This window comes from Panthera onca, chromosome D3 (genome assembly GCF_046562875.1).
Source record: "Panthera onca isolate mPanOnc1 chromosome D3, mPanOnc1 haplotype 2, whole genome shotgun sequence".
Classification (NCBI taxonomy): domain Eukaryota; kingdom Metazoa; phylum Chordata; class Mammalia; order Carnivora; family Felidae; genus Panthera; species Panthera onca.
This window is the reverse complement of record NC_138350.1, coordinates 71,660,218-71,683,695: the sequence shown is the minus strand read 5'-3', so window position 1 is coordinate 71,683,695 and position 23,478 is coordinate 71,660,218. Positions and strand designations below refer to the sequence as shown.

The 23,478-nt window shown below is 35.3% G+C and overlaps 1 protein-coding gene across 2 annotated transcripts in view; it reads right to left on the bottom strand.

The window, feature by feature from the left end:
• DCC (DCC netrin 1 receptor) overlaps positions 1–23,478 on the bottom strand; it is a 1,134,523-nt gene that overhangs the window by 166,299 nt on the left and 944,746 nt on the right. For both annotated transcript variants that reach the window (XM_078435224.2, XM_078435225.2), the window contains exon 15: positions 1,724–1,918. In XM_078435224.2, the coding sequence (XP_078291350.1) occupies positions 1,724–1,918 (195 nt within the window). The remainder of the gene's footprint in view (positions 1–1,723; positions 1,919–23,478) is intronic.

Here is a 23,478-nt window from a genome sequence, read left to right as displayed (position 1 = left end):
AGGAGACTCCTGGAAAGTCTGCTTGTAGAAAAGAACATCACTACCAAAGGGATACAGCAAGACAATGTGGTTTTCCTTTATGACTTCACTCTGACTTTGCACCGCACTCTCATGGCAGCAGAGCCTGGGACCGGCCATGGGGATCTCTCCTTCTGTTGGGTGGCATCATGATCAACTGTCAGAGGTGATGCCCACTGAATAGTGGACAAATGGCAGTCCTTCAACATAGATCTGACGGTCATAGAGTATGTTCTGTGATTGCCTTAACATTCAAACTCGGGGACTGACTGAGAATGTTATTTCTAAATGCCGAGCTAACTAGAATTGTGGAGATTTTCAGTAGGTACTTTTCTTATTAGTGTTTGAGGCAATTATAGAGAGAACGTGTCAGTGTAATTTTCCTCCTGCAGTGAGAAAATCTTTTCTTGCTACTGCAAGGAAAGGTATTTAAATTCAAATCAAGTTACTCATCACAAATGTTCTGTTTGTGAAAGAAATTACAAGTAAGTAGCATCCCCTACCTCCACCAATCAGGTAATATTCCCAGTGAGGAGGTCAATGTGCTTCACTGCAAATAATACGGAGTTAAATCAACAGGTAGAATCAACTTGCTTTGTGCTTTATGAGACTAGTTTAACTTCTTAGCAGCCTATGTATGACATATATTCCTTTGATTTCTCTCTGTCAATGATATAATCTCTAATTATACTATGGAAAATCATATATAAAATGGATGTGAACCCTTTCATTACACATTAGCCCTGTCTAAATGAACAAATTTTCAATGGATTAGGAAATGTCATAAGTCAAGTATTGTATTTAGTCAAATGAGGTTGAAGATGATAAGAGGTTGGAATGCATGCAGAGAGGAGTTTGACAACTAAGTTTACAGGCTTGACTGAAAATTCCTTGTTTCGGGGCACCTGGGTGGCTCAGTCAGTTAAGCATCTGACTCTTGATTTCAGCTCAGGTCAGGAGCTTGTGGTTTATGAGTTCAAGCCCCAAATTGGTCTCCCTGATAATGGTGTGGAGCCTGCTTGGGATTCTCTCTCTCCCTGTCTTTACCCCTCCCCTGCTTTGTTCTCTCTCTCTCTCTCTCTCTCTCTCTCTCTCTCTCAGAATAATAAACATGAAACAAATAAGAAAATTCCTTGTTTCACCTTTTGTTTTATGGTCATAATGGCATAGTCACAACGTTTTGCCTATAAATACTAAAGGACAAGAGGGCAATGTGACTAGATAATTCAGTGTTAAAGAAAATTTGACAGAATATTCTCCTAGTGAGAAAAAAATGACAAAAAAGTGTAGAGTTTCTTTTTATAAGAATTATTAAGATTAGAAGTTTCTGTTGACCAGGGAAAAAGAAAATTAATACAATTATCTTTTTGTATCCTCTGGCACATAAACAAGAGTACACAGCAGAGCACCCACTGTTGTGAATGTCTCTAAATAGAATTCCCCAATGCAAAATTCAGAGAAGAAAAACATGGGTGTGTGTGTATACATGTGTGTGCATGCAAACGTGTGTGTGTGTGTGTGTGTGTGTGTGTGTGTGTGTGTGTGTGTAGACTGACAGGAGATAGAAAAAGAGAGAGACTCGTTTTAAGAATTAATATGTGCTACATATTAAAATCAAATTCTGAAGAACAAGTTTCCAAGAAAGAAAATAATTTCACATAAATCATTTACTTCCTTTAATAGAATAAAAAACATTGCTACTCACCTAACCTCTCAATAGAATAATATCGCTGTTTACTATCCACACGCACTGTCTCGGCATAAGGGCTCCCAACGCCATAACCAATTATGTAACCTCGCACCACGATGTTTGGGTTCAAGGGAGGAGTCCAACTCATGATGATGCAATTGGTCTGGGGCCTCACGTGAAGAGAGCTTGGCTGGTCAGGGACTTGAGACTCTAGAATTCAAAGAGGGGTAAACATCAGCCTGTCTCATAATAGAACATAGAGCATGGTAAACCTTCCCATTTAAAGAACATTTGATACCATATTCCATGAATTCTCAAATAGCGTATCACTTATTGCCCAAGTTCTCCCTAGTGTCAGCGTGTTGATTCCATTTTCCATGTTTCACAGAATTCCTTAAGCACGAGAGGGCACTGAGTTCCTTCCATAGGCATGTAGCATCATGCATCCTTATTCTAATAGCTTTTTTTCCCCTTTCAGCTGTTTTCCCCCCATATAATTCTTCTTAGGTATCATCACTAATGGGTGAAATCAAAGAGGATGTAAGAACAATAGGAAGGGAAATGAAATGTCAAAAATGGTCTTGCCCAAGGATTATTTTATTCTCATTTAACGAAATAGGAAAATCAAGCAGTTTTTTCTCAAAATGTCAGGTGAAACAGTTTAGGGCAAATCAGCATGATTAAGACTGTACCTGACCCATAATTTAGTGCATCTCTGAAAAGTACACTCATTATCGAAGAAAAAGAGACAGTGGCCGAGATGGCAGCCACACAGACTTCAGAGTGTGCAAATTTCATTTAATACCAGGCTCTGTCACTTCCTAGCTGTGCACCCTTATGAAGTTATTTATCTTCTCTGAGATTACCTTTTTTTTTTTATTTTTTTTTTTTTATTTTTGGGACAGAGAGAGACAGAGCATGAACGGGGGAGGGGCAGAGAGAGAGGGAGACACAGAGTCGGAAACAGGCTCCAGGCTCCGAGCCATCAGCCCAGAGCCTGACGCGGGGCTCGAACTCACGGACCGCGAGATCGTGACCTGGCTGAAGTCGGACGCTTAACCGACTGCGCCACCCAGGCGCCCCTGAGATTACCTTTTAATTAAAGTGGCATTCCAAATTTTGATTGCTTCAAAGCCTGAGCTCTGAGAATAAGAATTCCAACTTATACTGTATACTCACCATCTCAGAGAGACCTTAAGACCTAAGCCTCAGTTTCCTCACGTGCAGAATGAGGCTAAGGATAGTAATATTCTCATAGGGTGCTGAGAAGATTTAATGAGATAAAGTATAAAAGCACTCATTATGAGTAGCACCAACTCATGTTAGCTGTTAGGGAGTAAATGTACGTGCTACCCTGACATAAATTTTCTCTGAAGGAGATTGTGTGTTGAAAATTAATAAATTGGCATTCTGACTTTTACATTATCTTTCTTCCCTCTGGTCCCATGGTTAAAGAAATGATGCGTTTTCTGGATGATTCTCATCATTCAACTAATAAATATTTATGAGCACCTACTATGTTGGGGGAATGGGTCAAGGTATCCCATGATGATCAGGATACAGGTCAAGAGTGAATATGGCAAACATAAAACATATACTCTTGGAGTTCACAGTTTAATGGGAAAGACAAGTAAAAAGGCAGTTATAATATACCATGATAAATATTTTGATAGGGTTAATACAGGCATATGTAGCCTATTTTTTGAAAATCATGTAAGTATTCTGGGAAGAAATTTAAGCAAGAATGTGCCCATCTAAACTTTAATAGTCCATTAAGTGCTTAGCACAGTTTCTGGCAATTAATGGGTACTCAAAATATTAGTGATTCGAACTTTATTCAAACTATTTGTGTTCATTCATTCATTCTTTTTTTAATAATGTTTTTATTCATTTTTCAGAGAGAAAGAGAGACAGAGTGAAAGCAAGGGAGGTGCAGAGAGAGAGAGAGAGAGAGAGAGAGAGAGAGAGACAGAATCTGAAGCAGGCTCCAGGCTTTGAGCTGTCAGCACAGAGCCTGACATGGGGCTTGAACCCATGAACTGTGAGATCATGACCTGAGCTGAAGTTGGACGCTTAACTGACTGACCTACCCAGGAGCCCCCATTATTTCTTTCTTAACTGGTAATCTCTAAAGGTAACAAATGTCAGATTATGCAAAATAATTTGATGATTACAGGTAATGTTACAACATATTTGTTTCCTTGATGTAATAGCAAAAGGTGATATAATCTCTATTACCAACTTTATCCGCTTTCAACATGCATACTTCTAGATTAAGTGATATATGGGAACATGTCTTTTAAAAGTTTTTAAAGTAGGTCCCATAATAACAGCTTTTTAAAAGATGCTACATCCTAAAGATGTTACATCAGCAGCATTTTCTAAAGGAGCTCCCCCACCCCTCTAGCCCCCACCCTGCCCAAAGATGCCCGTTAGTGACAGAAAGGGCAGAAGTTTTATTTGTCTGCTCTGAGGAAGCCTGTGACATAATATGCAAAGGTGTCATAAAAAAATTATCTCAAAATGTGGACATAAACCTTCACAACAGAAACACAACGTAAGGGACTTTCCACTAGAAACCCTAAGTAAAAGTAATAAAAGAGATAAAAGGAATGGATTAATACTTTTCAACTCTATTGCCACAGAGACTGTCCAGTGTCCTTGAAATGTAATGGGTTCTACAAAGAATTATTTAACACTTTTGAGGTTTTGCAGTAATTATTGAAAACAGCAAGACAATCTGCCTAACCTTACATTTAGAAAATGAATTCAGTGCTATGACTTTTTAAAGACAATATGAAAATCTAATGATTTTAATGACAATACTCAACATCTTTTAGAATAAAAGGAAAAAAAAATATTTAAAATGTTTGAAAACAATAACTTTCTCCATCTTTCTGCAAACCATAGAGTAGTTCCCTTGCAGGTTAGTAAGGTTCATACCCACAGAAGTACATATCTTGGAGCGTTATAAAGGGGCTATGGTAATGAGTGTACAAACTGGCTCTTGAAGAAGAGGGGCTCTTGGTACACAGGACTTGTCTTTTTTGTTTGTTTGTTTTTCACTGTATGAAAGGAATTTTAATCCTAGATCCAAACTGGGAACAATTTTAACATGATAAAAAATAAGGGTGTATATACATAAGAATACATGTTGGCTCCTCCTCTAAACACTTAATACGCTTTACTACCCTTAAGATCATAGGGCCATAAGAAAAGTTGCCTATCAAGGCAGTGTAGACATAACCCATTTATAATATATGGCCTCATCATAAAGATAACTGTGCTAAGAGATTCGTAATCCAGAATAGCCCCTTTGTACCCACGTACTCACTTCTTAATATAAAAACAGAAATGACATTTTCCTTTTATGCTACCTGAATCAGTTTTCTCTAACATAGATGACCTTATGGATTAGGAAAATGGTTACTATTGGAATGAATTATAAAACATCAATTCAGAAAATTTGCCATGAAAGTATGTGACATGAGACCTCTCGGTTTGAAGGCTGAAACTGAAATTCACTACTCAGAAGTACATGAAAGATTTTACAAGTACCTCTAGGACAATATTGAGTATATAAAGCATAGAGAAGTATTAAGGTAATTATTTAAATAATTTGAAACCAAAGAACTCATTTTGCCTGAAATATCCAAATTAATGAACCTCAAATTTCTACTGAAATCTGAATTATCAGAGTAACTAGGTCAACGGCCATTCTTGGTTATACTCTGGAATTATGGATCCTATCTTGGTTTAATTTGTTCCTAAAGAAGAGTTATTATTTTGGGGGGTTGGGTGCAGCGTGCCTGGATGGCTCAGTCAGTTAAGCGTCCAACTTCAGCTCAGGACATGATTTCACGGTTCTTGGGTTTGAGCCTCGTGTTGGGCTCTGTGCTGATAGCTCAGAGCCTGGAGCCTGCTTCGGATTCTGTCTCTCCCTTTCTGCTCCTCCTCCACTCATGCTCTCTCTCTTTCAAAAATAAACATTAACAAAATTTAAAAAAGAATAGTTATGATGTTTTGAGTGACGACCAATTTCCACTAATGAGTAGTGTTCACATATAGCACATTAGGAAATTTACCATATTAATCCCCATGACATTTCAACAATTACTGTACATCTCCTATGTGCCAGTCATAGTTCTAAGTGCTGGGGACATAGTTTTTTGGGGAAGTAAAACCAATAAAATAAGAGGAAAGAAGAAACAAACAAGGAAATCAGAAGATTTTGTAAGTGCCATGCTGATAGAATAGTAACTGACACTGACTCAAGGAAGGTATTCCTGGTAGAGTCTAAGGTGAATGATCAGAAAGAGTCAGTCAAGCAAATACCAGGGTGGAAAACTTTACAAGAAGAGGGAATGACTGCTACAAAGCCCCTGTAAGCAAGGATGAGCTTCGTATATGGAGATATCAAAGAAGGTCATTGTGCCTAGACCACGGAAGGAAAATAAAGAAAATAAAAAGAAAGTTACCCAGTGGGAATTTAAAATGGTACAAATGCTATGAAAAACAGTATTGCAGTTTTTTTTTAATTAGAATTACCATAAGATCCAGTAATTCCACTTCTGGGTATCATCTCCCAAGAACTGAAAGCAGGGACTCAAACAGATATCTGTACACCTGCACTCACAGTATAATTATTCAGAAGAGCCAAAAAGTAAGTAAAGTTCAGGTGTCCATCGACAGATGAATGCATAAACAAACTGGGGTATATATACAAAATGGGATATTTTTCAGCTTTAAAGAGGAAGGAAATTCTGATTCATGCCTTTAGGCATGAGCCTTTAGGACATTATGGTAAGTGAAACAAACCAGTTCACAAAAGGACAAAAACTGCATGAATCTACTTCTATGACATACCCAGAGAGTCCAAATTCATAGAGAGAGAAAGTAGATGGTGATTGCTAGGAACTGAGAGGAGGGTGGAGTAGGGAGTTATTGCTTAATGGGTACAGAGTTTCAGTTTTGCAAGACGAAGAGTTTTGGAAGAGGGTGGTTTTGATGATTGTCACACAACAACGTAGATGTACTTAAAGACACTGAACTGTACACTTAAAACTAGTTAAGGTGGTTACTATTATGTTATGCTCAGTTTAAAATAATTTTTTTAATTAAAAAATTAGAAAAGCCTAAAATGTTTTTGTGCTTGTCTGGGTGGCTATTGTGGAAGTGATGTGTGCATATTTGGGACATTTGGGCGATAAAATCAACAGAGCTATAAACCGGATGTAAATGGTTTGGGAAAGAAGGGACTCAATGATAACTCATATATCTTTGGCTTGGGCAACTGGTGTATGACCTACTGAGATAAAGAAAAATAAGTGAGTTCTTAGGTCATGTTAAATTGAGATACCTATTGGTTATACCTATGGAGATCTCAAGGATGTAGGTGGATATATAAATTTGGGGTTTTAGTGAAAGGCCATGGTCAGATACACAGATGTGAAAACTGCCAATATACAGATGGCATTGAAAATAAATGTGTATGAATATAGATACAGTGTGAGCATGTGTGTAAACACAAACAAATAAGATCATGTCAAATAAGTAACATCACTCAAACCTCTTTAAAGTCTTCTGATAGCACACTGTAAAGTCAGGTTCTACCATGGCCTAAAAGGTTGTATATGCTCTACCCCAGTCCTCCTTAGCTCTCTATCTTCATCTCCTACCACTTTCCCCTTTGCTTACCTTACCCCAGCCATCTATTACACAGTGGACACTTTATTGTTCCTCAAACATGCCAGGCATGCTCTGGCCTCAGGGCATTTGCATCTGTTGTATGCTTTGCCTGGGAAATACTCCCTCAGATACGCCTTTCTCCCTTATGTCCTTCAGGTTTCTGTTATTTGCTTTTCAACTTCAGCCTTGACTGGCTACCATATTTAAATTTGCAATCTTTCCCTAATCTCTAATCTAATAATCACCTATCTTATTTTTTCCCCCTAGGATTTGTTGCCATTTATTCTGCTTTCTATTTAATGTGATTATTTCATTATTCTTTGTCTCATCTCCTTCCATAAATTCTGGAAGACATAAAACTGTCACTAACTATACAATTATCAAAATTTTATACAGCTCTCTCTTTAAGACAAGGATTTTAAGAAAAAAGGAAATAATAAAGAAATGAAACAAGATGAAAATACAGTTATTAACGGCATTTTCTCCAAGTGGCCAGAAAGATTTGTTTCTGCTGGCCCCTGCTAATGACAATGATCGCTGCTGTGTACTGTCTTCTGTGGACGGCCCGCCAAGTGGCGTCAGGCAGCTGGTACTTTTGACAAATACTCACATATCTGTTCTCGATTTAGTGTGCTGCATTTTATGGGTCATTTTGTTAGAGATTTGTTCCGGTCCCTAATAGCCTATATGTCTTTACAGAGAATTACATAAGGCAGTTGGTACAGCCATCTTCTATCTTTCCAGACAGTTCTGATACATACTAATGTGTTCATTTCTATTGGCGAGGACTATTCTCACCAACGGACATCATCTTCCTTATGCCACTCATGTCTATAAACTTTGAATGTTATTTGTGTATTTATTGTAGTGAACAATCACTTCTATTTACCAATGAACTATACCTTGTTTTTATTTTATTTTTATTATATATTTATTTTTGCTTTCCTCCTACAATCTTCTTAGTATTAACCTTTTACTATATTTTTCACTTAGTGGTATACAAGTGTAGTCATGTGTCCAGCACTCCCATCATGGGACACAACAGTTCCATCCCCCTCAAACTCTCCTTATATTGTCACCTTGGCAGTCATTCCCTTCCCCGATCCTTCAATATTAACTTGACTAATGGATTTTAAAATTTCATTCCTCTATGAATATGCTCTTATGAATAATCTTACTTATTTATTTTCAGCATTAATTCTTTTAAAAAAACATCTACGTTTTTGCTCTTGTTCCTTAATAACAATGGGTAACATGTATGGAGGACTATTATGAATAAGCTCCATATTCAACATTTAAATAAATGTTTGAACGTTTCGTACATACTTTGTGCTCTTAGCTATTCTACAAATGTCCTGTTTATCATAATGTTTGAATTTTCAAATTAGGATTCATAATTTTAATTGAATTGTATCTTTTTGTTTACTTTTATATATTTTTCCACAATCTTAATTGTCTCAGGTCAAATAATCTTATTATTCTACTATTTCATGTTATTTTTAGGTACTTTTGTTTGTAGTATTCATTTTCATCTTAATGAAATTTTTACTCTATCACTGCTCCTGAAATTGAAAATAAATATAAGTATAAATAATATATTTATAAATTTATAAATTATATATTTATAAATTTATAAATTATAAATTTATTTATAAATAAATATAAGTATAAACACCACTTTGTGTTGTGGTTGCCAGGGGTTAAGGGGTGAGGGAAATGGGGAGAAGTTGGTCACAGGGTACAAACTTCCAGTTATAAGATAAGTTATAAGTTCTGGATCTGATGTGCAGCATGGTGACTATACTTAACAATACTGAATTACCGTATTATGTACTTGAAAATTGCTAAGAGAGCAGACCTTCCATGCTCTTACCTCACACATACACAAAAAGGTAATTATGTGAAGTGATAGATGAGGCTACTAACTTTATTGTGGTAATAATCATGTTGTACATACTGTATATCTTAAACTTACACAGTATTTTATGTCAATGGTATCTCAATAAAGCTGGAGAAATTAAAAAGAAAACAGAAAATTAAAAACAAAAAATTAGCATAAAACCAGAAAAAGAAAAGAAAAAGCATGTAGAAAATTAAGGGGAGCAGGTAGATACACAGTGTTCTAAAAAGGAACTTTTGACAGATTCATTCCTTTAACACCAAAATTCTAATTCTGAAAAAAATATGCCTCTTGAGGGTATTTGTTTGTGTCCTCCAATTTCCGACACTGACAGCCTTACTCCTGTTGACAATCAAGGTAGACTACTGGAATGGGGTTGTCTGCCTAGGCCTAGGAAACGATATGATGTCTTTCTGAAGAGATAACTGATCAGAATCTAGATCCTGTAGCCTCTGCACTGTTACCACTGATCAAGTCTCACAATGATGATAACTCAATGGGAAAAAAGTAGTGGGGGGAGTAAGATATTCCTCAGGGAAGAGACATTCAATGTCATGTCCAAATTTAATCTTAAACTAATCAAGATGGTTCCTTCTTTGGTTCTCTCTTGCCTAGAGAAACTGCAGAATCCCAACTCCAGATCATCAGTAGGGTGAAACTAGTCCTTTTTTGTTCCAATGTTGGGAAAAAAATGGCCTAAATCTGTTGAGTTCTTGATTTGACAAGGAGAAAATTAAGGTAACTATCTAGGGAGGAGGTTGGCGTGTCAAATGGAACACAAGAAGAAACACAATCAAGTTCAATTTTATTTACGAACTCCTGGCTTTTTGAGTGGGAAAACCAAAACTTGACAGTTACAGGCAACACCTTTGATGTAGCTTTCTAAGAGCACTGTGGGATCAGAGCCTATCAATATCCATGATATCAATATTTGTTTTCTCAATTTAGAGTTCAGGGACCCCAACTTCAAAAATCATAGAATCTCACTAGAATCTTATGTCTTGCCATGATAAATTTTATCAGCTACTTCATATTGAATAATCTGCAGGTTTTGGGCCATGCAAATGATAAATCCTATTCTTTAAAAGGGCATGGGGAGTAGGGTCTCAGGATGTACTTCCATCCCAAAGAATGGAAGGATGTATTTCCTAAAGGATGTACTTCCATGAACTTTTCAGGTTCATTTTCCTCTAACTGGATTAAAACCCTAGTCTCTCAAAACTATAGATCTATTTGCCCTAAAAGAAAATCACTATCTCTAAAATCTTATGGCAAGCTTCTCTCTAGAAAACTTGGGTTTTTATTTTAACATCTTACTTGAGGAAAAGGTAATATAATTCTCCATTTAAATAAAAGTATACCAAGGAGGGCCAAGGGGGATGTTTCTAGCTCTCATTTAACTATAATTGTTTTTTATGACTATAATAGTATGAGTTTAACATAAATAATACCTGGCTATGAATGTTTATATATTGACCCATCTATTCAATATTAATAAAGCATCTACCATGCATCAGGCACCACGAAAAGCACTGAGAAATTCAAATCAAATAAAGCACGGTCTTTGCTTGTAGTCAGCTGAGAAGAGTGTGATAGTTGCTGATATTGTGCCCAAGAGAGCAGGCTTAGAGGAAAGACATCTGGATGCAGCTCAGATGAAAGAAGCCTCCTAGAAGCAAAACATTCAGTGAGTTTTGAAGTAGAAGTAGGTGTGAAGTCATGTGAAAGGGCACTCTGGCAGAGGAAACACTAAGTGTTAAAGTATGAGATATAATGGAGTGCATCTGGAGGGATGCATACATATGCAAAGATGTGATAGAATGTCAAACTTGAGGTTATGGGCAGGGCCACAACAAGGAGAATTTGAATAGAGAAATAACCTCATCATATCTGGTTAAGAAAAATCACTCTGACAGCATGATGGAGTCCAGAGAGGAGCAAACTGGTGTCTTCCCACAGAAGACCAGGTGGGAGGCTATTTGCAGGTGACAAAGGCTGACAGGCTGACATAAACTAGAGTGGTGGATCAGAGGAGGGCATGAATTCCAGGCGTGTTAGGGAGGTAGAAATTGCAGGTACTGGGTATATTGGTAGGAAGTGATAATGGAGGAGTTGAGGATGGGGAACCTGCTGGCTTAGATGACTGGTGGATATGGGTACCAGTCCCAATGTGAAGAACACAAGAGGGAGAACACAATCTCCTATAGTAGGAATGATACCTTGAGAGATCAGCTCACCTCATCTCACCACCTCCAGGTGCATATAGGATGTGTGTTTGAGCCCTCCATCTTTATTATACTTGAAAATACCAAAGGAAGAAAGCAACAACAAAATTTTTAAAACCATCCTTGACCTTTCTATTTTTGATTTATATGAGAAGTGATAGCTTTGCTTTCCTTTGCCTTCAAGTCCATCACTAGAATCAACCACTGCCAACTAGTTTGGTATAGGGGAAAGACAACTTTATGCTCTACTAGGAGTACTGGCAATAGTCTCAATGCCATTTATTGAATAATCTGCTCATTGAAATGCCAAATTCATTTTAAAGTTTATTTCTCAAATATAGCAAGAAATATTTCTGTCCTCTATATTCTGTTACATGGATCTACTTGTCTATTTCGTTGCCAGACAGTACTATATTGATTTTTAAATCATGTTTTATTGTAAATGTTAATGTTTATTCTACTTTTCAAATTTTCTCGGAATTCTTTTACATTTGTTCTTCCATACGAAGTACATTCTGATTGGAGTTGTATTTATTAACTTAATCATTAATTTGGGAAGAAGCATTGATATGGTAACATTTTGTATCAAGGAATATATTTCTATTATTCATGTCTTATTTTATATCTTTTAATAAAATGTTATTTTCTTCATATACATTTAGTTTGTTAAATTTAGGCTTAGATATCATATTTTAGGTTTCCATATGAATCCATTTCTTTTCTTTTTAATGTTTGAACTAATTATTGCCAAGTATAAAAAAACTATTTTTTTGTGTGTATACATAGATATGTATATGTATATAAGTATATATACATATAATTTTAATATTAAATTTTCTTATTAATTCTAATAGTTTTTTAATGTAGTTTCTTGGAATTTCCAAATATGCAATCACACTGTTCATAAAAATAACACTTCTTTCCTTCTGTAATGACATATAGCTTTTTAAGTTTTTTTGTGTGTTTATTTCTTATCAAAACCTCTACACTGTTGAATAATAAAAATAGTAGGAAACTTCCCTGGTTTATTTGGATTTTAAGGACAATGTATTTAGTATTTTACTATTTAGCAGAATGCTTGCTTTTAGTTTCTTACAAAATAATAACATTTTGAAAGTTTCCTTATACTCACATATTAACACAAATTTTAAGAAACTGGTAATGACTGACTAATTTTACAAAATGCCCTCTTGCATATGACATATGATGATGTCCCATTAAATTATACTTGAATTAGATGGTGGGATTTTAAGACACAGTGAGTGTATGCCCTGCTTTTGCATCAGAAGAAATACATCTATTCCCTAACGCAGACAACAGAGTTTTATCATCATGAACAAGAAAAAGATTCATAGGACCAATGGTATTAGTATTTCATACCACTGTTAAAGTTTGAGATCTAATATATGAAAATCAGTAACAATAAGCATTTGTTGAGTGCTTAATATATATCAGATACATTTCTGAGTACTTTATTTCCATTATCATTGTTAATTCTTACAGAGATCCGTTGAGATAGATACTGTTGTTACACCCTATTTACAGATGAGAAAACTCAGGTCTTAGGGAAGTTAAGTTACTTGTGCATGATAATACAGTGAGTGGAGCAGAAGTCAAACCTAGTTATTAAGATTTCAAACCCCACCACCTTATATACTACATTATACTTAGAAAAAGTCAAGGAAGTCATAAGGGGATTAAACATTTCATGAGGATACTAAAAAGTGTGCTATGGCTAAGGAAAGGACTTAAAACTTTTTCGAACATTTATCCAAATCTAAATAATTTGTACATCGTTTGTATGGTGGAGTGCTGAGATTTTGAACAACCACTTGCCCAAGAACAAAAGCAGATTTTAAATTGATTTCAAACTCAATTTGGCTTTGCCTACAACACTCCTTATATGTAAGATGAATTCTACTTGAATGAGAATAAGGGGCTGGATTCTTCAATTTCATGATGGATTGGCTGTTATACCAATGCTCATCTCATTTGCAAGTCTTTTTGTCAACTAATAACCCAGCATATCATGGATGGCTCCTATCAAAAGCCCATGTGAAAGAAATACTTTTTCATGACATGCCACCTACAACCTACGTTCCTCTGTGCATAAAATCATATACTAACATTGTTATATCACCAGAGGACCGCATTTGCGAGCTCATTGGTGTAGACCCCACTTCTTACCCTCGAATTGGTATCTTTAACTTGAATGCATTTTAAATGGCATGTTATTGATTTTAACCAAGAATTTTATCAAATAATAGCCAAACAAAAATAATTTCTGCATTTGTTGAAAGTGAAAAAAATCAATTTTATAAAATTTTCACTGTATTTTTAATCTAATAGGTACACAAATAAACAAGATTGCTTAGATATCAGGTGCTAAAAGTTACATTCTAGATATAATATGGTTTCTTTTGGACCAACGAATTACTTGGAAGAATATTTTTGTATTTCCAAACATATTGGATATCATATTATTATTCACTATTAGTCTCATTACACTGTGATCAATGAATGAATTTAATATTATCCAAGAACTTTAATACCCATTTTCTTACAGCCAAATACTAAATATTTTTTGGATGCTTAGGAAAAAATATGCAATTCTGTAACTGTGCATATTTCAATTATGAAAGGTAAATCTTCCACATTCCTTGCTTTTTCATTTTTTTCCTATTCTGAGAGATGTGTAAAAATCTCCAAATATAACATTGGTCTTTATATATAGCTTTCAGTTTACAAAGCTACAGACCCTAGAGGAAAAAATTAAATGAAACAAGAAATAATTAGAAAAAAACAAATATTAGGGTTGTTTAAAATAGAGGACCAAAAGCTTGTCTTTTCAATAAATCATAGTAGGAGAAAAGGAATTATGGTAGATTGAGCGCCTTAAGGGATATAAAAACTGTATATAGTGTGTAATCCTAGATTCAATTCTAGTTTGCACAAATGATCTGTAAAAAATGTTTTTTGGGGTTCACTGAAGAAATTTGAATATGATCAGGATTTTAGGTAAAATCATAATCTGCAAAGATAAAAATGAAAATAATTGAAAACAGAAGTTTGAAGAACAGTAAGCATCATATATTCTCATTTTAGTTACATCTATATATTTTTAATTATATAAATATTTTATGCATGTATGTGTATACTGACATGTGTATAATGAAAGAAATTAAAGGATATGTATTAGAGTGTTAAGGTGATAATCTGATCATCTTTAGATGGTGAGGCTTGTGTTGGTTTGTTGTATTTTCTAGCTACAACTGTATACATTTACTGATTCTATACTGATGAATGTGTACTAAAATGTTTGTAAATTTTTTCATAAAGATCTGTCAAGATTTGCTTTAATAGTATAAATTTGTTATAAAAGCCATATATTTATAAGTAATACATATTTCTTCAACAATTTACATATTTTCAATAACTCAATCCTTTTACCATTAATAGTGACTCTACCCCTAAAGATGTTTTTGGCCTTAAGAAAATTACCAGAGAAAAACCTACACATGTTTTTTGTTAGGATGACTGGTATTTTGTCTCATCTCTTTATTTTCAACTTTTTCATGTTTTAATATTTATAAATTTTGCCAACTGAAAGTACTATAGACATGGATGTTTTCAAAATTCCATTAAGTAATGGAATCCTTGAACTGGTGAGTCTGATACACTTATTGTTGTTACTACATTAAAGTTTATTTCTATGACTTTATTATGCACTTTTAATTTTCCATTTGTTCATAATAAATTATTATTTTTCATTTTTATGACCTCATTTGTATAACCTAAAGAGCCCCTTCCTCTATTTTATTTTTTCTCTACCTGATACAAAATGATATACTCTATATCCTTCCGGTTGTAAGATTTTCAATTTTGAGATCACATATAACTTGTAGTCTGAAGTTAATTATATCATTTCTTTTCATGAGAACATCATAAAAACAATTTCAAAACTGTTTAACCTCCACGATCTCCCTCTTCTTTGTTACCTAATATTCACCAACTTTTTAAACTCTCCAAAACATAATTTTTCTTTTAGATGGCCATGATTTGCTCAGATGTACCCATATGTCACATGATTTTGTTAATCACTTTTCTAATAATCCCTCTAGTCATTTTCTTTATCTTTTTAAAAAAATGTACATTCTTTATAAAAAGGATGGTGGTGGTTGTCTATTTTTCTTTATGCCTCCTTTCCTTGAATAGTTGTTTAGTTGGATATACAATTCTTTAATGACAGTAACTTTTTTATCAGCACTTTGAAGATATTTCATTGTTTTCTGCTTTAATTGTTGCTATAGGGGAATCTTCATCAGTATAATTATAGTCCCTAAAGAAGTAATCTCTCCTTGGGCATTTTAAGCTATTCTTTTGTCTTTATCTTTGGTATTGTACAATGTATCAAAGGTAAAGCATTATTCCTGAATCTGATAATCCATATACTTTATCAATTCTGGAAAATTATCACTTATCTCTTCAAAATTTATTTTTCCTCCATTCTTTATTTTCCTTTGGAATTATGATTGAAGCATGTTAAGTTTTCTCATTCCATGTTTTGTTTTTCAAGTTCTCTTTTATTTTTTCTATCAGTATGTATTTTTATGTTGTTCCAAGCATTTATTATTTTTTTTAAATTTTTTTAACGTTTATTTATTTTTGAGACAGAGAGAGAGAGTATGAACAGGGGAGGGTCAGAGAAAGAGGGAGACACAGAATCTGAAACAGTCTCCAGGCTCTGAACTGTCAGCACAGAGCCTGATGTGGGGCTCAAACTCACGGACTGTGAGATGATGACCTGAGCCGAAGTCGGATGCTTAACCGACTGAGCCACCCAGGCGCCCCTTTGTTGTTCCAAGCATTTAAAAAGATTCTTTCTCAGATGGAGCTTGGTGTTTTGAATTTTTTGGAAAATATATTGTTTATGTACTTTAAGAGTTGCATATTTGGGACTTGAAGTTTTGTGACTTGTATATTTATTTGTAGTTGTCAATATAAAATTATACATCCATTCCATGCATGTATGTGTGTATGTGGGTGTTTGTGTACATATGTCTGTGTGTATGTCTGTGTGCATGTGCATCTATATGCCTGTGTATACATATGTCTGTGTCTCTGTGTGCACGTATGCATGGGTGTACGTTTGCATGCATACATGTATATGCACATGTGTATGTATGCCTGTTGTATGTATGTGATGTCATCATTACCCTGGAATCCTATCAACTTGTGTCCTGTTAATTCTTTGCCCAATTTTCCTTTAATATTTTTGCCTTTGTCTTAAAAATATATAATTTCATTTTGCTTTTAACAGGATCTGAAAGTCCCTTTTACAAAGGGAAGTCAGTTCAGTTTTATTAAATTTTAGAATTTCTCTCATCTAAGAGCGTTTTCCATTTTTCCTTACTAACAACTTTATTTTCTGTACTTTGCTACATAACACATTATTTATTCTTATTTTTCCAATAATTTAGAATATATATTTTTTTTATTTTTATTTTATTTTATTAAATTTGAGAGAGAAAGAGAGCAAGCTTATAGGGGAGGGGCAGAGAGAGAGGGAGAGAATCCCAAGCAGGCTCTGTGCTATCAGTGCAGAGTGTGACATGGGGCTCGAATTCACAAATGGTGAGATCACGATCGGAGCAGAAATTAAGAGTTGGATGCTTAATCAACTGAGCTATTCAGATGCCCCTAAAAATACATATTTTAAAGTATTTTTTAAAAACCAATTCTGGGGTGGATATGCAATTTGCCATGGTGTTTATCTTCTGTCAAATCTTAGACAATTTTGGGCCTTAGCTTATTTCTTTAGCTATCTATTAGGTAAGAGTATCATCATAGACCATACTGTTTATCTCTGGTCCTTGCTCAATTTCGGCTTTCATTAAATGTTCAGACTCTGAAATTCTAGATTTTTGAGCCTCTCATTTATATATATTGTGTTTCCCTTTTCTTTACCTATTTTTCTATTTCAAGCTTAGTGCTTATTGTTTCATACCTTTTGGCTAATAGGAAACTAAAACCACAAACTGATTTATAATATTTGATGCAAACTTTTATTTTGATACAAGCATACAGTTGGGCCTTGAACAATGTGGGTTTGAACTGTACAGGTCCACTTACATGCAGATACTTTTTCAATAAATACAGTAATATAAGTGTATTTTGTCTTTCTTTTGATTTTCTTAATAACATTTTTTCTCTAGCTTACTTTATTCTAAGAATGCAGTATATAATACATACACCATAGAGAATATGTGTTAACTGACTCTGTTAACTAAGTCTTACAGTCAACAGTAAACTTTTAGTAGTTAAGTTTTGGAGAAACTAAAGTTATATGTGAATTTTCAACTGCACGGGGGGCAGTGTGCTTAACCTTGGCATTTTTCAAGGGTCTACTGTACTTATCTTTTTCAGTTACCCAAATGACACCAAAATATTTTTTTTTCTGGCAAATACTATTACTGCTATACTTAGTGGTTTAAATTACCACAAGTTTAGAGGCTTAAAACAACACAAATTCTGTATGTCACATTTCTAGAAGTTAGAACTCCTGTATCGGTCTCAGGGAGGTAATATATAGATGTCAACCCAGGAGAATGTTCCTTCTCGAGGCATCAGGAATGACTGCTTTCTTGCCTTCTCCAACTTCTAGAGATTTCCCACCTTCCTTGGCCCCTGGCTTTACATCACTCCAACTTTTGCTTCTGTTGTGACATCAACCTTTGATACTCTTCTTACTTCCCTGTTAGAATGACCTTTGTGAGTACATCGGGCCCACCTGGATAATCCTGAATAATCTCTTGTCTCACAATCCTTAATTTACTAACATCTACAAAATCTTTCTTGCCATGTAAACTAACATATTCACAGATTCCAGGAATTAGGACATGGACATTTTGGAGAGGGAGCCTATTTATTATTCAGCCTACCACAATTCACACATGTATTTTACTGGCCTTCCTTCCATCTTTCCTTCCTTTTTCCTTTCCTTCTTCCTTTCTTTTTCTGTTCTTCAAGTTCTTCCATTTAGCCCAAAATTTATTTTTCTCATTTCTCATTCTTCTACCTAGAGATTTTCCACTTCTCATACCCTGTTTTTTTTTTTTTTGTTTTTTTTTTTTAATGAAGATGACAACTTTAATAGGTGGTGTTCTTTCTTTCACAGTGGTCTCATCATTTTAGATTTTATTATTATTCTGGAAGTAAGCTTTCATGTGTTCCTGCTCAAAACCATGTTCTTGAAGAATATCATATATCACGCAGGTACGAAAACACAGGAATTGCTTCGTGGCTGACTCCTCAAATGAAATGCATTTGCAGTAACCTCCTTTTACCCTCACTCAATCAGGCTAATAGGGCTAATAGGGCTAATTATCTCTTTCCTGAGGGCAGGAAATTAGAGCCTGCTCCCAGGTTCACAGTTTTTGCTACATCACCTAGTTGCACTTTCAGGAGTCCCTCTGTATGCATAATTTTTGCTGGCCAACCTCCTCCATTTTAGGGTAGAAGTTTAATTTTAAATTACATCATTATTGATTGCAAATCACGATTTCTACCTGTTCACTTCAAAATTAGGCGGGGAGTGGGGGGAAGCAGCACAAACTGATCCCCACGCTCAATTTCCTGGAGGATACCTTGCTGAACTTCATCACAAATTCTCTCATATCCTTATGCAAGACATTTACATAAGAACTTTGGGGAATTCTAATGATCTTGTTTCTTTAAGTTGAAAATTTGAGGCACAAAATAAATATTTTAAAACTTTCCAGCTGTTGGTAACAACAGCAAACATGCTTTCAGGGAGCCCGGAACAGTGAGGTTTGGCTCTATAATTTCTTTAGCAAAACATCCTAATTAAAAGGACAATCCCATAAGGAATTGGAGTTTTTCTACAAGTTACTGTTGATCCTCACAAGGATTAAGCCGAGTGGAGGATGCAAGAGGAATTACAGAAGTCACGGAAGAAGAAGGGATTGCTTTGAACTGTCTGTACTTCCTACTGTCTCTCCTGAGTGACTGGCAGGGCTCAGCTACCACCCTAACAAGTAGAACATCTCCTTGGAGTTCACCAGGAGACTCTAAGGCAAGAGGGAAAAATTTTATGTAACAGGATGCACCTAGGGAGGGCTAACACTGCACTTCCCTCCCAATAGAGATTTCCTTGACTACCACAAAGAATGCTTCCCATTTCTGGTGGTTTCCAAAATGGCTGCTTCCCCCTTATCTATTATTGAAGGGAAATCAAAGCAATTCTATATGGAAATATCTGATTTTAGGACTCAAAACTTTCCTACATTAGCCATGAAAGCTATATAGTAGAAGCTGCTTATATCTTATTTTATGATTTAAACACTTACATGAATGAGTTGAAATGAGATGACTATTTAAAGAAAATTCCCTTAGCTTAAATATATTTACATATATTTATATTTCTGCATTTACATATGGAAATAGAACAAGCCATCAGGCTGTGTATTCTTTGGAGCTATTTATGACCACTTCTGAGCTTGTCCATTTGTCCAAATACTGATTCCTACCAAGGGTAACACTTTTTAAGATTTGAATGATGCATTCAAGATAAGAAAAACAGGAGGAAGGAAGAGAAATTGAAATCAGTTTAGAGGAGTATCAGTGAAAAGAGGTTATGGGTCAATAAATTACAAAGGCCTTAGGAGCAAATATATATGATCCTATTAATTTCTTACAGCCAACGAAACACCGTTTGACAAAGTAGGTGAACCATATCTGTTGCACACTCATATAGTTAGTGCCCTAAAATGGCTGTTTCTATCATGTTTTAAGAGTGAACAATTTCAAGTCATAATCCAGAACAGTATTATGTATAAGAAGCGTCAATTCCATTAGTTTTCTTCTATTAATTTTTTATTTACCTTTTTGGATTGCTAACATGTACACTACGGACAAGGACAAGGATTGTCTAAGTAATTATAATCCAAATAAAGAAGTAAAAGAATAAGAAAAGGGGTATTATTTGAAATGTGTTAAGATAATTGACTGGTAAATGAGTAGCACTTGGATGAGTGAGGATGCATTTTAAACTAATCATGGCAGAAATAATTTTCCTAAAGGCCTTTTTGAAGAATATCTACTATGCTGTCCTACACACCCTCCTTGTAATCTTTTTTTTAATGTTTATTTTTTTGAGAGAGAGAGAGAGAGAGACAGAGTGTGAGCGGGGGAGGGGCAGAGAGAGAGAGAAGCAGAATCTGAAGCAGGCTCCAGGCTCTGAGCTGTCAGCAGAGAGTCCGACGTGGGGCTCGAGCCCACAAGCTGTGAGATCATGACCTGAGCCGAAGTCAGAAGCTTAACTGACTGAGCCACCCAGGTGCTCCTACACTCCTTGTAATCTTAGTCAACCTCCTTTTCCTGAAGTTTTTAGTTCAAGCACTTTTTGTTTTCATGAAGTCTTTTCAATCAGTGCAGGCATCACCTGTTTATCTCTCAAGATAACTGTTCCTATCTCTTCCATGTTTGTACTCCCCATGATGGGGCACACTATAAGTTCTTAATTATATTTCATAATAAATGCATCAATACTCAAGAAAGGAAAAAAAGTAAGCAAGAATGTTGCATGCAGAAGAGGGGCATTATTAAGCCAAGAGTATAGAGATGTTAAAAAATCCAATTAGGCAGTATTTATTAAGACTCTATTCATGAACAAAGCATAGAGATTCTCGATTAAAACAGATGTATGGATTGGAGTATATTAAGATTGCATGGATATAAAAAGCAGACAGTTAAATAGAAGTTTTGCGCTATCCCAGGGGCTGTGATTTTACATTTTGGTTCCACTAGATTGTGAGTCATTTGGAGTGAGAAGAAAGAGCACATAAGTCAAGTGGAGAGCCCCATCCATCCTGGATATTTTATAGGACCTTCGGCACCTCTGCTCCATTTATTTTCACTCCTTCCAGTAAGAGATATAGTCCCTTAGGTTTGGGTAAATGATATGACCTCATTTCTTAGAATCTTCTGCCTTGAATCACTGTCTTTTATTGTCACTGGGTCAGTTCTAGAGGTTTAGTGGAGGCTTTCCTACGATGGTCTGTATTGGACATTTGGCTTACAAAACTAGGTCCTGAGTTTCAGATCCACAATTTCTACCTTAATGACTTAAGTTAGTTTAACTTTCTTAGCTTAAGTTACTGTCCTTTAAAAGTAAGGCTAATAATATATACCTCATAAAGGTAAATGAGAGGATAAAGGACAAGTATATAAACTTTCAAAGTTATTTCTCAAGTAAATAGAAAAGTAAGGTATTATGTAGTTTATCAGAATTGTCCTTTTATTCCTTAAATAAAGCAGAGCACATCCTCATGTCTTTATACCAAGCCATCCTGACCTCCTCCCCATACTTCAGCCAACAATTGGGCTCTAGCCTCAGGATGTCTGTTTTTGCTATTCTACCTGGGGGACTCTTGTCTGACCTATTCCTATGGCTGCCTCCCTCACTGCCTTAAGGTCTGTGATCATATTTTACCTCATCAGAGAGATCGTCTCAGTACCCTACATAAAACAGTACTCCCTAATCTTTTGCTATTCCCTCTACCATGCTTTATTTTTCTTCAGAACATTTATCACTATCCACCTCTATCTCAATAAATTTATACCCCTCGAGAGTAGGGACCTTATTTATCGCTTAACCTCTGGTACCTAAAATAATGCCTGATATATATAAGAAATATATGTTGAATAAGTAAATACATGAATGTTCTCTAATATATTAGTGAAGGATATAAGCTTTATGAAGTGCGACTTTGTGCAGCTCCACAACTTTTCAATTTATAAAGATGAAGACAAATCTTCTAAGCCCCGAGTTTCTTTCCCAATAAAATCTAACTTTACCTCCAAGGTTGTCCTGAGTTGGCCCATGGTTGTCTAATCGAATACAATTGTTTATGCTTCAGCCACAGTAATCTCTTCAAAATGAAAACATAATTAAGTCACTATTTTAAAAAAGTCCTGTAATGACTTGCTTAGGATAAAGCACATTATTGCTTTAATGACATTCTTAGGACAAAGTTCAAGATCCTTAATTTGGTCTTGCCCAATTTAGAACCTGCTATCTTACAAACCTCAACATGTGTCATCCTTGTGTTTCAGTCTTGATAGTCTTTTTTCAGGCCTCAAATAGTATCTTGGTCCATCTTGACTACAGAACTGCATTCAACTTGCCCTCCACACTTCCTCCCTCAGTTTGTAATGTATGCTTTTGCACTCCAAACTCCTCTTCCTCCCTCCAGTCTCAGTTTAAATGCAAGCCTTCTATACGTCTGTTTGCCTATCAATTTATCTATTCATTCTATGTTGATAGATAGGATATTTCCACTACTCAACAAAGTTTGAACTATGAAATGGCAATTTCCTATGACTTCACCTGGGATGTCTGTTTTTCTTTGCTATACTTTAAACTCCACAAGGAGAAGGTCATGCCTTCTATCTACTATTATACCCTCAAAGCTACTTAGTTTCCTACGAATATTCTTTAATGTGCTGTCACGTGGTAGGAATTACCATTATTGTGGAAATGGCATTTGTTGATTGTTTCACTGCCACATTAATTATTTTGTAAAGTGGAATCTATGATTACATGAAACTCATGAGTGATAGTGAATTACTTAGAGAAGGGAAAGATCAAGAAAGAGAAAAATAAGAAGGAGGAGTTCAAGGAACAAGGGAAGACAAACTGGAGAGAGGACAACGCAAGAACGGGGACGAGAATAAAAGTGAGGGAAGGAGCAAGAGAGCAAAAGGAGACAAAGGGAAGGGACATAGAAATGTTCATCTTGCAATAACTTGGATGCTTTCAGGTCTGCCAGTGAAGGAGTAAGAGTATTTCATTGTCAGTGATTTAGACAGTCTCATTTGCAATACATATGTGGTTTGTTTTTTTTGGTCTTGGTTTTAATCCCTTAGCTTAAGTG